This window comes from Hydra vulgaris, chromosome 07 (genome assembly GCF_038396675.1).
Source record: "Hydra vulgaris chromosome 07, alternate assembly HydraT2T_AEP".
Taxonomy (NCBI): domain Eukaryota; kingdom Metazoa; phylum Cnidaria; class Hydrozoa; order Anthoathecata; family Hydridae; genus Hydra; species Hydra vulgaris.
Genome location: NC_088926.1, coordinates 2812283 through 2826596, shown reverse-complemented (window position 1 = coordinate 2826596; position 14314 = coordinate 2812283). Strand labels below are relative to the sequence as shown.

The window sequence follows — 14314 nt, the reverse complement described above, 5'->3', positions numbered from 1 at the left end:
GCTATATTAGAGAAATGATCCAGCATTTCTTTGATATATAGTTGATGCCCAAACAACAAGTTTTTAAAAACAACTATGTTCATCTTAAATAAAATTTTACATCAAAGAAATCCATAATTCTACTATTCAAAAAAAGTCTATGTTGGTACGTATTTCTAAGAAATAACACAGCAAGAAACAAGTTCATACCATGCAACTTGAAAAAACGTATCACAGAATTTGGTCGAAAAAAGCAGTTCCGTAAAATCCGGAATTACATGTACCTAATGTAATCACAGGAGCTCTTATGATCCTATAGGAATTGCAAGGCAATTAAAATCTTACGAATCCTTTAAGATATCCTATAGGATAGTATAAGAATATTCCAATCCAATAAGACTTATAAATTGTCTGTAAGATAGTAAACTAGGGTAATTTGAAGAGTTGGATACTTTTATTCTCATTTTCAGTAACAAAAATTTCTGAAAATGAGAATGACAGAGACTTCAGAACTTTAAACATTGTGTAGGGTCTTGTAAAAAATATTTAAAATGTTTCTATAGTATTTTATTCAAGTAATCGTTGTATGAAACCATTTATTCAAATATGCTTGTGGTTTATGAACATTTATTAACATTTTCATCTCACAAGTGAGCTATGAATGGGCCCTTAATAAATTAAAAAATGTTAAAATAAGGCTGCATTCTTCACAAGATAAAGACAGGCTTGAGACGTCAACAGAGAAGAGACGTCAACGGAGAAGGACATTTTTGTTTCAATTGCAATTGATGACGTAAAAGCGGGTCAAACCGATCACCGAACAATAAAAATCAAGTAACTTTATTATTTTTTTAAATTTTTAAATTTTTTTTAAATAAGATAAAAAATACCAACAAGCACATTATTTATTTATTTTTTTAATTATATTTGAAAATATGAAAACTAGAACAAAAAAAATGATCGCTTTTGGCAGAAAGTCTGTTAAAACCAATATAAAATACATTTAATAAATTTAACATTTTATATATGTAAATGTATATATTTTTATATAGCATACAGAAATATGCTATATATTTTTTTATATAGCATGCAGAAATAATAAAAGATTTAAGGTTTACATTTTTTACAACAAAGAAAATCTGAACCCATTACACAATTTTTTGGCAAACATGTTTTGTTGCAGAGGCAAGTATTGCAATTTTGATTCTCGTATGAGATCATATCCGAATGTAATTCTTTTTGACACTTTCTGAATTTAATAACTTTTCTTCTTTTGGCTGAAGGTGTTGTAATTGGTTCTATATTTTGAGTTACTTCTTTAGCCGCAGGGTTTGCCAATGGCATTATGAGTTTGCAGATAGTTTTACGCTTTTTAGCTTGTTTTTCAGCTAATTTGAGTTGCTTAACTTCTCTTTTTTTGAGATAATCTGCAACACCGTGTTCTGTAATACATTGGCCAGCAATTTTTGGAATATTAGGTTGCCTCAATTTTTTTACATGAGACTGATTTTTTTCTTGAAAAAAACTCTTTAGCTCATTTTCTATTTCGATTTTCATTCTCTCATGTAGTGCTCTGTACTTGTCGAACCTCGAAGCTGCTATTGCTGGCTCAGAAGATAATGCTATAGATTTTATTGTTCGCAATGGCGTTGAAGACGTTGGTTGATTAAATGTTTCGGAAATAGCTAATGCCTATTGATTAATTTTGTTTTTGTTAAGTGGAAATAACCCAGTATATTCAAAACCAGCTATAGCGTGCAAACGTGTAAAACACTTACCGCTCTCATACACCTGTTTGAGCAACGTAGAAAAATTTTCTTTATCTAAGTTTTTGCATTTTGTGTTTTTGTAATATTTGGTAAGATTTGGTAAGAACTGCCTTCCATACTTGCTTAAAATGACAATAGACACCTCTGTCTAGTGGCTGAAGAATGTGAGATGAGTGGGCTGGTAGACAAATCAAAATTATATTGTTTTCCCGACATACCAATACAGCTGCTAAACTGACATGAGACGTATGTCCATCAAGATGTAAAATATGAGTACCACTAATAGCTTGACATTCTGGTATACACACTTCCTTCAACCATTCAATAAATGTGTCATGCTTCATCCAAGATTTAGAAATTGAATATTTGGTGCCAGTCGGACCACCTAAAGCCCGCTCAGCTCTAAAGTTTCGTTTTGCTTTGTATACTACAAATGGTGGTGTAAAGTATCCATCAGCATTACAGCAATTGTTCACAGTATAGTGGATTTTTTCATTGTTACCAGTGAGTTTCAAAACACGCTTTGCACCTTTTCGACATACTACAGTTGCTTTGCCTTGATCACCACGGAAACCCGTTTCATCTCAATTCCAAATGTGACAACCAGAAGTTATCCCAGACAATTGATATTGTTTAGTGACAACTTCAAAACAATTATCAATTATTTCTTGCGTACAAGAAGCGACTCTGCCAGATGCCAAAGTGTGAGTTTTTCTTGTGGAAATTTCTTTAGACCATCGGTTTATAAATGCATAAAACCAGCTTTGTCAGGCCTAACGTTTTTAAATAGACCTGATTGATTTGTACAAAGACGGTAACCGCATACAAAGTCCATGACATCATTTTGTATTAAACCATAGCCCCAATCACATAGGAACTTAAACGCATGCACCATAATTGACTATATTTGCTGTGAGAGTACGGTTGTTGATCCTGATCCCTTGAAGCTAGCATTGTTATTGTTCTTGCGACCTATTAGAGTTGAGAATGGAATGCCATATTTGAATGCAGCTTTTCTGATTGAAGTATTTTTTTCTTTTATATCATTTAACACAGCTTATATATATTCTTCATTGTATGACTTTTTACTTGTTGTCATCTTGAAAGTGAATAATTAATAAATATCATTGAGTCATTTGTGTAAAATAACTTTATATAGGAAGAACCCGGAACTAAGACATGAGAAAATCCAATAATTTAATTCACCTAAGTACCTAATTTAAAAATTCACATACTACTTAATAAAGGAATTTAAAGTAAATATGTGAATGATCGGTTTTACCAGAAAAAATTTAATATTAATTTTTCTTACTTTTTTGTCTAATTTTTAACTATAAAATGAAAAAAAATGTATTAAAATTAAATTTTCTACAAGAGGTAAAATTATTTTTAAACGAATTATGGTTCCCGAATTATTACGATAGCAAATAAAAGAAAAAAGCAAATTTTTACGACTCTCTTTTAAACTTTTATAAAAATAAAATGACTGAAAAATGACTTGGATTTTATTTGGGCACATTTGATTAGAGGAGATGATTCTCTTTCTTCTGGTGTTTTTATTTTTTAAATATTCCTATCAGTTCCAGTTTTATTTAAATTTTTCGTTCAGTGATCGAAAAAATCGTATGATCGGTTTGATCCGCTTTTACTCTAGTTAGCTATTTGAGTAAAGATTCAGTAGAAATATCAAGGTGTTGCTTCTATAGATTATGTTAAGAAATTGTAATCAGTTACATTATAAATACCAGTTACACCACATGTTCCACACCCCACTTTTGATTTTTTTTTATCTTAAGTGGTTTAAAAGGAGTGTTATTAGTCCTTTATTATAATAAAATTCATCATGTTACAAGCCTTCCCAGGAAGTGCGTGCTTGTTCATCCATGTTTAAAGTAGTTTTTTTAGACAACTTGAGCACGTTTTTATATAGTAAGTGTCTTAAGAATTTGCCGCAAATAAAATCTACAAGAAACTACAGAGAATAAAACAGCAAAAATTAAAGAAAAAATATTTGTCAAAAAAATAATACAACTAAATATTTTACTGTTTTTGTTTTCTTTTTTTTTAGGGCGTTTGTTATTTTCTACTACCAAAATTAATGCAAGTTGAGGAAAAAGGCAGATAAGAATATAACGAAAATAAAAACCTTTTTTTGATATATAATTAATTTGCAACTTTAGTCAGTATATTAAGGAAATACTTAATAATTTGTGCTAGAAATACATCAAATTTAATTTTTTTTTTCAAATGTTTTTGCTAAACTTGACTGTTTTTATCAATGCAGAGGAAAGCAAGAGAACTAATTGCTATTTATTTGTAAAATTTTTATTTACAAATAAATAGCAACTTTTTATTTATTTTAACAAGTTTTTTATAAAAAAAAAAATAAAAAGTTTCTAAAACTTAAATACTAATGTTCAAATATAAAATACTTGGTTGTTTTCATTACCCTCATTGAAATAGTCTGCCTTTTCGTTGGATTCTCCAAATTGTGCATTTAAACCAGATAGTTTATTCCTGATTTCCTGATATCCCTATTGTTCTTGACAATGCTCAAAAAGCTTGTAGGCATTGTTAATTCACTGAGCTTTTTAAATGAAATTTTTTAATTTAAAACTTCTTTTTAGATTTTTAAATACATTTTTTCAAACAGAGCAATTGTTATGTTCATTATCTCCAGCAATTGGTATTAATGTTGGATAGTATAAAGTTGGATAGTATAATTGGGTAGTATAAAGGGAACATTTTAGACAGGCATTAAAGTTGGTTAATACATTTAGGTATAATTATAATTATTTATATTAAACATGCTATTCTTTTATTTAATTTCTTCCGTCATAACAAAATTTATTTTTCAAATAATATATTTTATAAATAAATAATTTATTTTCTCATTTTTCTATTATATACTATTGAGAAAAAACATCAAGTACAGCAAAGGCATTTTGAAATCCGAAAAGACTTGAAAACGAATAAACATAATTAAAAAAATTTCTCATAGTTCTAGCGTACATAGCAAATAGGGCTGTTCGGTTTCGCTTTCTAACCAGGAAACTGGTTAGAAAGTGAAACCTCTCAGAAAGTAGTTTCCTCTGAATTGGAAAGTGTTTGCAAATTAAATGTATTTATAATGGAAATCTTTTATCTAATTATACTTTATTTATAAAGTTTATTTATATAGTTTAAAGTTCATATACTTTAGTTTACATACTTTAAGTTTATATACTTATCGTTTATAAACATTACTTATATAGTTTAAAGGCAAAAAAAATGAAAATTTCCAACTTTCCGGAAGTGGAAATGAATTGAATTCAATCTATTTCCAATTTCCGGGAACTATAAAGTATTTAAAAATTAATTATTTTTTTTAGATTTTTACATGATATTAAATTTCTAAAATTACTATTAATTAAATTTGACCTTACTTGACCCTTCGCTTTCTAATCACTTTCCATTGGAAAGTCAAAAAAAGATTTCTTTTTTAATTCCGTAATTTCAAAATTTATTTTTCAAATAACATATTTTATAAATAAATAACAACTTATTTTCTTATTTTTCTATCAGGAAATCAGGAAGTAAATCCTAAGTTTTTTGATGAAAGGCTACTTCTTCCGTTGAATAAAGTTTGCTTCACTAGAAGCAGATTCTACTGCGACAGAAGATGCTGGTATAATGCAATAATTTCGAACCGCACTAGCTAACATAGGAAAATCTGATGATTTTTTTTCTAAATTTGACTAAAACTTGAAAGTTTATTTCTCCCAGTAAACGTTTATCTTGTGAAATCACTACCGTTTTTGGTGTGTAAAATATTCACCTTAGACAAAGGATAATTTAATATTTCAACGCCAAATGAACTGGGATCTCACTTCCTATAATTTATTTGAGTAATAGAATATAACAATGAAATATTTTTTAATGCGTTTAAGGTTTCCTTAAAAAGAAATTTCATTATTATATTCTACTACTCAAATAAATTATAGGAAGTGAGATCCCAGTTCATTCGGCATCTGAAATATTTTTATTTTGAATTCAATTTAGAAAGAGAAAATAGTAAAAAGAAAAAAATGCTTCTATTTTCAAAATACCAGCCTTTATTTATTTTATAACTTTTTTTTTGCTTTGGTGTTAAAATGAGAACTTTTTAAAATTAAATAAATAATTTCTATTTAAATATATAATTTAAAAGAGATGCTTATGTATAAATGTCTTTGCGTATTCAAGCAGGCGCATTTAACAAATAGTAAAGACGGTTGGTTGTCTTTCTTAATTTTACATTAAAACTTTTTTTGTTTTTTAAAATAAATAAACTGGGACAGGTCTTAATTAAGATTTGATATTCTGTTACAACTTTGTTTCCTTTTTTTAGTATTGTTTTTTTTTCAGTAGATAAGTTTAGCTTTTTGCCATGAATCGTTGAAACGCTTTAAAAGTTAAAAGGTATGAACTGCCGTGGTCAGCATGTCTAAAAAAATTACTTTAAATATGGATGAACAAAGCATGCGACCACACACACTTCCTAAAAAGTCTTGATGTTGTTATTATTATCATTTACTTTTGTTATTATTATCATTTACATTTTAATTTTGATTATCACTAAGATCTTTGTATTATTACCATAAGGTTTTGTTATGTTTTAAATGCAAACAGCAAGTTATTAATGATTATCAAAGTTAATAAATAATAAATAATGTAAAGAAAAGAACTTCTTATTTGCCTCTTTGCATTATGTTAAGGATAATAATTTTTTTTTATAAGAAAAATTTAAAAACTTTATTTATTTGTTGTGATAATGATTTATAATATTTATTAAAATACAAAAGTATATAAGCAAAAACATGAATTCACTTAGACTGTATGGAACTGTATGAAATAGAAGTGATAACAGTTTGTTTGAAATGCAGTTAGTATTTTATACAAACTGTTTTCTATACAGTCTACTTAATTTTTATAATGTTTTAATTAGATGTTATGTCTTCACACTAAATAAAATTCATTTACATTTTGCAGATATTTTCGGAAGTCCGGATATTTTTTGTCAATGTTAAGTTATTTTTTTTCGTGTTATGTCTTCACGCTATATAAAATTCATTATCTTTTTCCAGATATTTTTGGAATTCCGGATATTTTCTTTCAACTTATTCCAGATATCCAAAACATTTTCCATAAATAAGTTTAGGCATTTATTTTTGCAATATATTTGTTTTTTTTAGCTTTTCAACTCATCATTCATAGAACAAAATATGAAAAGTTAAAAAAAAAAATTTAAAACAACTGAGCTAAAATCAAAAGGAAATAATGGGAAAACATATTCTAGAAATTTTCCGGATATTTTATCCAAGCGATTTTCCGTGTATTTAAAATATGACCTTGGATGATCTATGATTTTGCCTTTATACCAGTGAAAAAGGAATCAGATGATGATGGGGGCAGTAATGATTCACCGCTTCCAGTAGCAGTTGTAAAAAAGAACAAGAAGAAGATAGTGATGATACTTGAATAAAGCAAAGAGTAAATGAGTTTTATATATATTTGAAAGCATAATATCTAAGTAAAACATTAAAATTGATGTTATGCAAAATCAAAATTTATCCAAAAATATATTAACATATAAAAATATAATTATCCATTGCAGAAATAATAGCTTTTTTAAAGAATTTATCATAACTAGGATAATCTGAAATGTGGAACCTCCAACTCCTTACGGTTCTTGAGATATTTAGAAATCAATTTTCTTTTTATGCTGACTCAGCATTTTTTTTGCAAATATTTCTTGCCGTCAAGTAACTATATTTTACAAACAAAATGAGGTATCATTGTGAATTTGGTGCATAGGCAATTTTCCACATGGCCAATACAAATTTTAAAAATTATTTAGACCACCTTAAGTACATGTAAATTGAACAGTTAAGGCATATATTTTAGGGTATTTTGACGTTCAAAATAGTGTTATCACCTTGATAATTTTTTTTAAACATTATTACAACTTACAATATAGGTATCAAACATCAGTGTTAAAGAAAAGTATATTTTTGCATTTTTTAACTTTTCTAAATACAGTCTTTTAAATAAAGCTTAATTTTAAGTTGTAAAAAATTATATCTTAATTTTAAGTTGTAAAAAATTATATCTTAATTTTAAGGTGTAAAAAGTTATTTTTAAAGTTGTTTTGAGGGAAATAAAAGTTTATAATTTATTTCTAATTTTTTTGTACTTAAATAAGACTTAAGGTAAGGGGGGGGGGGGGAGAGGCATTTTATCAAACGCTGTAAGGCATTTTACCAAACCCCTAAAAAGTACTTATTTGTTTTATAATTTATTACTGTTTGAATCATTCTAATCATTTAAATAATATAAAAATTTTAGGATTTCCATGTTTTTTGAATAAATTACAGCATTTTTGAAAATTTCTTTCCAATGCAACTAGAAAGTATTCTCTTTTATAATAGCAAACTGTGGTAACAATTTTCCACATTCTAATAAACCAGCCCTCCATAATAACTCATAATTTTCATCACTTAAAGTGTTGATAGGTCTAAAAGACTTTGTCTTCTTGTTACACCTTGCTTGTGACAGTCAGCATTACATTCTAATCCAATAGAACAGTTTTCTATAATTTAAACATTGAAATTTATTCAAAAAATCTGAAATTTATGTAAAATATTATTGATTAAATGTATTACAAAAAAAAATTGTTTTTAGAAATACCATTCACATTATTTATACATGGAAAATTATTTATACATTTCATTTGTTTGGATGGTTCATATTATATGGCTTCTTCTAAATGGTTGAAAGATAATTGAATTTTATTTAAATGTTCGATAAGTAGTAATATAAGGCAGTTGTACGCCTTAAACAACTACTTTTATTTATTGCGATGCAAAAGAGAGTAATTTTGACACTTTAACACAGCTTTAATATTTGCATAGTTAAAAGTAAAGTTGCATCATTAGCATGTTTCAAACTACCACTTTGTAATTAAATTTAATTTTAAACTGTGTTAATGATCATTTAAACTAATATAACATAAATTACAGATGAAATCTAAATTCAGTATTTGAAAAAGATTAGATTTCCTTTATAATTTTTTTCTTAAAACATTATTATTTTACTTAATATAATCTTTTGCTTGTTTATCACAATTTTTTTTTTTTTTACATATTTAATATAATATTTGAAATAAAGATTATAAAAAATTTATAGATAGATTTTATCAGTCACCAATAAGATATTTGTAAATGTAATTTACCTTTATAAACAAATTATGCCAAAAGAACTTCTTAATTTTGTTTCTTATTAATTCAATGATATTGAAAAAAATAAGAAACAAAAAATTTAAACACATTTTTGAAATGAATACATAAGTAAAAAAAAACAAAAAACAAAAATACTTCTCTTTATTTTTATAAGAAAGAAAGTTTTTTATTTTCATTCGTATATAATATATGATGGAGAGACTTATGTTTTACGTAATGAATTATTTGGCGAATAAGAAAAACATTTCTTTAATAAATATTACAAACCTATTTAACATTCCTTTAAAACTAAATTTTATATTCTACGTTTTATTATTATGCACTCCTTCAATACTAAGTTTAAATTTTTTAATCGCCATTTCATAGGTAAAATACAACCTGCAAAACCCTTTATAACAAACCTTGCATTTAATTTTTTGTTTAGATAAGTTGGCCAAGACTCTTTGTAAGTTTTAAAATCTGAGCGTTTAAAAAATGCGCTGAATAAATAAATGTAAATTTCAACTAAAATTAAAATAAATCACAACAAAACTAAAAAGAGAAATGAAAAATAAAAAAAAATACAAAGCTAAACTAAAAGAATAAAAATTTGAGTCAATGACAAAATAAAAGATAAACTAAATAAATGAAAGCATAAAATTAATATTCAATTATCTTCAATTTAATTTAAAAGTATTTTGCTTCAGAGAATTTAGAATAATTGTATAATTACTTTGTTCTTATACTTTGTAACCTCATAATTCTATAATTATTCAAAACTTAATTGTTTAAAATTTTGAAACATTGATACTCTCTAATGTCTTATAAGAAAGTACAGCAAGATAAACAAAATTATCTGTTAAAAAAAAAATTAACTGGTGTGCTTTAAAAATATTACAATAAATAATCTTTGGCGCTATACTTCAACATTATTTAGTAAAAGTTATTAATTTTAAACTAGTATTTAGGATGCTTGAAAATTTTTTAAAATTAATTATTAGGTTTATTTGCGATGTTTCTAAATTAAATAATATATTATTTTTATACTATTATTTTCTCTGGTTTATTCTTTATTTATTTTATCATTCATTAAGGTTGTTTCTATTTCCGTTATTAAATATTTATTTTTAATTTCATATTAGTTTAGTTTATACAGTGCATTTTTAAATACGCAAATTATCAAATAAGCAAAAAATGTTGTCAAGTTGTAAAAAAAATGTATGTATGTGTGGTCACATATAGCATGTAACCATACACTTTTTCTGAAAAGTCTTGATAAAGTCAATTTTAAATCTTTTAATCAGATGTTATGCTTCCATGATATATAAAGTTCATTTACATTTTCCATTAAACCAGTTAAAAAGGAATCAAATGGTGATGAGGGCGGTGCTGATTCTTCATTTCCAGTAATACCAAAAGAAGAACGCAATAAAGATTCTAAAGATATTCATGAAGCATCTACCCCTGGTAACTATTATATTTCTTTTCACATATTTTTAACATTAACTTTATTTTTACTATTGTTTTTAATTATATGTTGATAAATCAATTGTATTGATCTATTCAAGCTACTATTAACTTTGTTTTTATTATTGTTTTTTGGCTTTTAATTATATAATGATAAGTTGATTATTTTGATCTATCGAAGATAGTATTTTTGTAATCGATTGTTACATTTGATATATTGCTATATATTTTGGCATAAATTTTTTTGATTTTGCATAATGTCAATTTTAATAATGTTTGAATCAGGTGTTGCGCTTTCATAATACATAAAATTTATTTACATTTTCTTTTAAACCAGTTAAAAAGGAATCAGATAGTGATGAGGGCGGTGCTGATTCTTCATTTCCAGTAATACCAAAAGAAGAACGCAATGAAGATACTGAAGATATTCATGAAGCATCTGCCCCTGGTAACTATTATATTTCTTTTCATGTATTTTTAATAATAACTTCATTTTTAATATTGTTTTGTGGATTTTAGTTATATATTGATAAATCAATTGTATTGATCTATTCAAGCTCCTATTAACATTGTTTTTATTATTGTTTCGTTGCTCATAATTATATAATGATAAGTTGTTTATTTTGATCTATCGAAGATAGTATTTTTGTAATTGATTATTATATTTGATATATTACTATGGATTTTGGCATAAATTAATTTGATTTTGCATAATGTCAATTTTAATAATGTTTGAATCAGGTGTTGCGCTTTCATAATACATAAAATTTATTTATATTTTCTTTTAAACCAGTTAAAAAGGAATCAGATAGTTATGAGGGCAGTGCTGATTCTTCATTTCCAGTAATACCAAAAGAAGAACACAATGAAGATACTGAAGATATTCATGAAGCATCTGCCCCTGGTAACTATTATATTTCTTTTCATATGTTTTTAATAATAACTTTGTTTTTAATGTTGTTTTGTGGAATTTAATTATATATTGATAAATCAATTGTATTGATCTATTCAAGCTACTATTAACTTTGTTTTTATTATTGTTTCGTTGCTCATAATTATATAATGACAAGTTGTTTATTTTGATCTATCAAAGATAGTATTTTTGTAATTGATTGTTATATTTGATATATTACTATGGATTTTGGCATAAATTAATTTGATTTTGCATAATGTCAATTTTAATAATGTTTGAATCAGGTGTTGCGCTTTCATAATGCATAAAATTTATTTATATTTTCTTTTAAACCAGTTAAAAAGGAATCAGATAGTGATAAGGGCGGTGCTGATTCTTCATTTCCAGTAATACCAAAAGAAGAACGCAATGAAGATACTGAAGATATTCATGAAGCATCTGCCCCTGGTAACTATTATATTTCTTTTCATGTATTTTTAATAATAACTTCATTTTTAATGTTGTTTTGTGGATTTTAATTATATATTGATAAATCAATTGTATTGATCTATTCAAGCTACTATTAACTTTGTTTTTATTATTGTTTCGTTGCTCATAATTATATAATGATAAGTTGTTTATTTTGATCTATCGAAGATAGTATTTTTGTAATTGATTGTTATATTTGATATATTACTATGGATTTTGGCATAAATTAATTTGATTTTGCATAATGTCAATTTTAATAATGTTTGAATCAGGTGTTGCGCTTTCATAATACATAAAATTTATTTATATTTTCTTTTAAACCAGTTAAAAAGGAATCAGATAGTTATGAGGGCAGTGCTGATTCTTCATTTCCAGTAATACCAAAAGAAGAACACAATGAAGATACTGAAGATATTCATGAAGCATCTGCCCCTGGTAACTATTATATTTCTTTTCATATGTTTTTAATAATAACTTTATTTTTAATGTTGTTTTGTGGATTTTAGTTATATATTGATAAATCAATTGTATTGATCTATTCAAGCTACTATTAACTTTGTTTTTATTATTGTTTCGTTGCTCATAATTATATAATGATAAGTTGTTTATTTTGATCTATCGAAGATAGTATTTTTGTAATTGATTGTTATATTTGATATATTACTATGAATTTTGGCATAAATTAATTTGATTTTGCATAATGTCAATTTTAATAATGTTTGAATCAGGTGTTGCGCTTTCATAATACATAAAATTTATTTATATTTTCTTTTAAACCAGTTAAAAAGGAATCAGATAGTGATGAGGGCGGTGCTGATTCTTCATTTCCAGTAATACCAAAAGAAGAACGCAATGAAGATACTGAAGATATTCATGAAGCATCTGCCCCTGGTAACTATTATATTTCTTTTCATGTATTTTTAATAATAACTTCATTTTTAATATTGTTTTGTGGATTTTAGTTATATATTGATAAATCAATTGTATTGATCTATTCAAGCTCCTATTAACATTGTTTTTATTATTGTTTCGTTGCTCATAATTATATAATGATAAGTTGTTTATTTTGATCTATCGAAGATAGTATTTTTGTAATTGATTATTATATTTGATATATTACTATGGATTTTGGCATAAATTAATTTGATTTTGCATAATGTCAATTTTAATAATGTTTGAATCAGGTGTTGCGCTTTCATAATTCATAAAATTTATTTATATTTTCTTTTAAACCAGTTAAAAAGGAATCAGATAGTTATGAGGGCAGTGCTGATTCTTCATTTCCAGTAATACCAAAAGAAGAACACAATGAAGATACTGAAGATATTCATGAAGCATCTGCCCCTGGTAACTATTATATTTCTTTTCATATGTTTTTAATAATAACTTTGTTTTTAATGTTGTTTTGTGGATTTTAATTATATATTGATAAATCAATTGTATTGATCTATTCAAGCTACTATTAACTTTGTTTTTATTATTGTTTCGTTGCTCATAATTATATAATGATAAGTTGTTTATTTCGATCTATCGAAGATAGTATTTTTGTAATTGATTGTTATATTTGATATATTACTATGGATTTTGGCATAAATTAATTTGATTTTGCATAATGTCAATTTTAATAATGTTTGAATCAGGTGTTGCGCTTTCATAATACATAAAATTTATTTATATTTTCTTTTAAACCAGTTAAAAAGGAATCAGATAGTGATGAGGGCGGTGCTGATTCTTCATTTCCAGTAATACCAAAAGAAGAACGCAATGAAGATACTGAAGATATTCATGAAGCATCTGCCCCTGGTAACTATTATATTTCTTTTCATGTATTTTTAATAATAACTTCATTTTTAATATTGTTTTGTGGATTTTAGTTATATATTGATAAATCAATTGTATTGATCTATTCAAGCTACTATTAACATTGTTTTTATTATTGTTTCGTTGCTCATAATTATATAATGATAAGTTGTTTATTTTGATCTATCGAAGATAGTATTTTTGTAATTGATTGTTATATTTGATATATTACTATGGATTTTGGCATAAATTAATTTGATTTTGCATAATGTCAATTTTAATAATGTTTGAATCAGGTGTTGCGCTTTCATAATACATAAAATTTATTTATATTTTCTTTTAAACCAGTTAAAAAGGAATCAGATAGTGATGAGGGCAGTGCTGATTCTTCATTTCCAGTAATACCAAAAGAAGAACACAATGAAGATACTGAAGATATTCATGAAGCATCTGCCCCTGGTAACTATTATATTTCTTTTCATATGTTTTTAATAATAACTTTGTTTTTAATGTTGTTTTGTGGATTTTAATTATATATTGATAAATCAATTGTATTGATCTATTCAAGCTACTATTAACTTTGTTTTTATTATTGTTTTGTGGCTTATAATTATGATAAGTTGATTATTTTGATCTATCGAAGATAGTATTTTTGTAATCGATTGTTACATTTGATATAT

The 14314-nt window shown here is 25.6% G+C and overlaps 1 protein-coding gene across 10 annotated transcripts in view; it reads left to right on the top strand.

Moving 5' to 3' along the window:
• LOC136082232 (ABC transporter F family member 4-like) overlaps positions 1-14314 on the top strand; it is a 53270-nt gene that overhangs the window by 18631 nt on the left and 20325 nt on the right. For 3 of the 10 annotated variants that reach the window (XM_065800800.1, XM_065800802.1, XM_065800799.1), the window contains exons 4-12: positions 10343-10453; positions 10791-10901; positions 11247-11357; positions 11703-11813; positions 12159-12269; positions 12615-12725; positions 13071-13181; positions 13527-13637; positions 13983-14093. In XM_065800800.1, the coding sequence (XP_065656872.1) occupies positions 10343-10453; positions 10791-10901; positions 11247-11357; positions 11703-11813; positions 12159-12269; positions 12615-12725; positions 13071-13181; positions 13527-13637; positions 13983-14093 (999 nt within the window). The remainder of the gene's footprint in view (positions 1-10342; positions 10454-10790; positions 10902-11246; positions 11358-11702; positions 11814-12158; positions 12270-12614; positions 12726-13070; positions 13182-13526; positions 13638-13982; positions 14094-14314) is intronic. The other 7 variants (XM_065800806.1, XM_065800803.1, XM_065800807.1 and 4 more) reach the window with 5 other exon arrangements.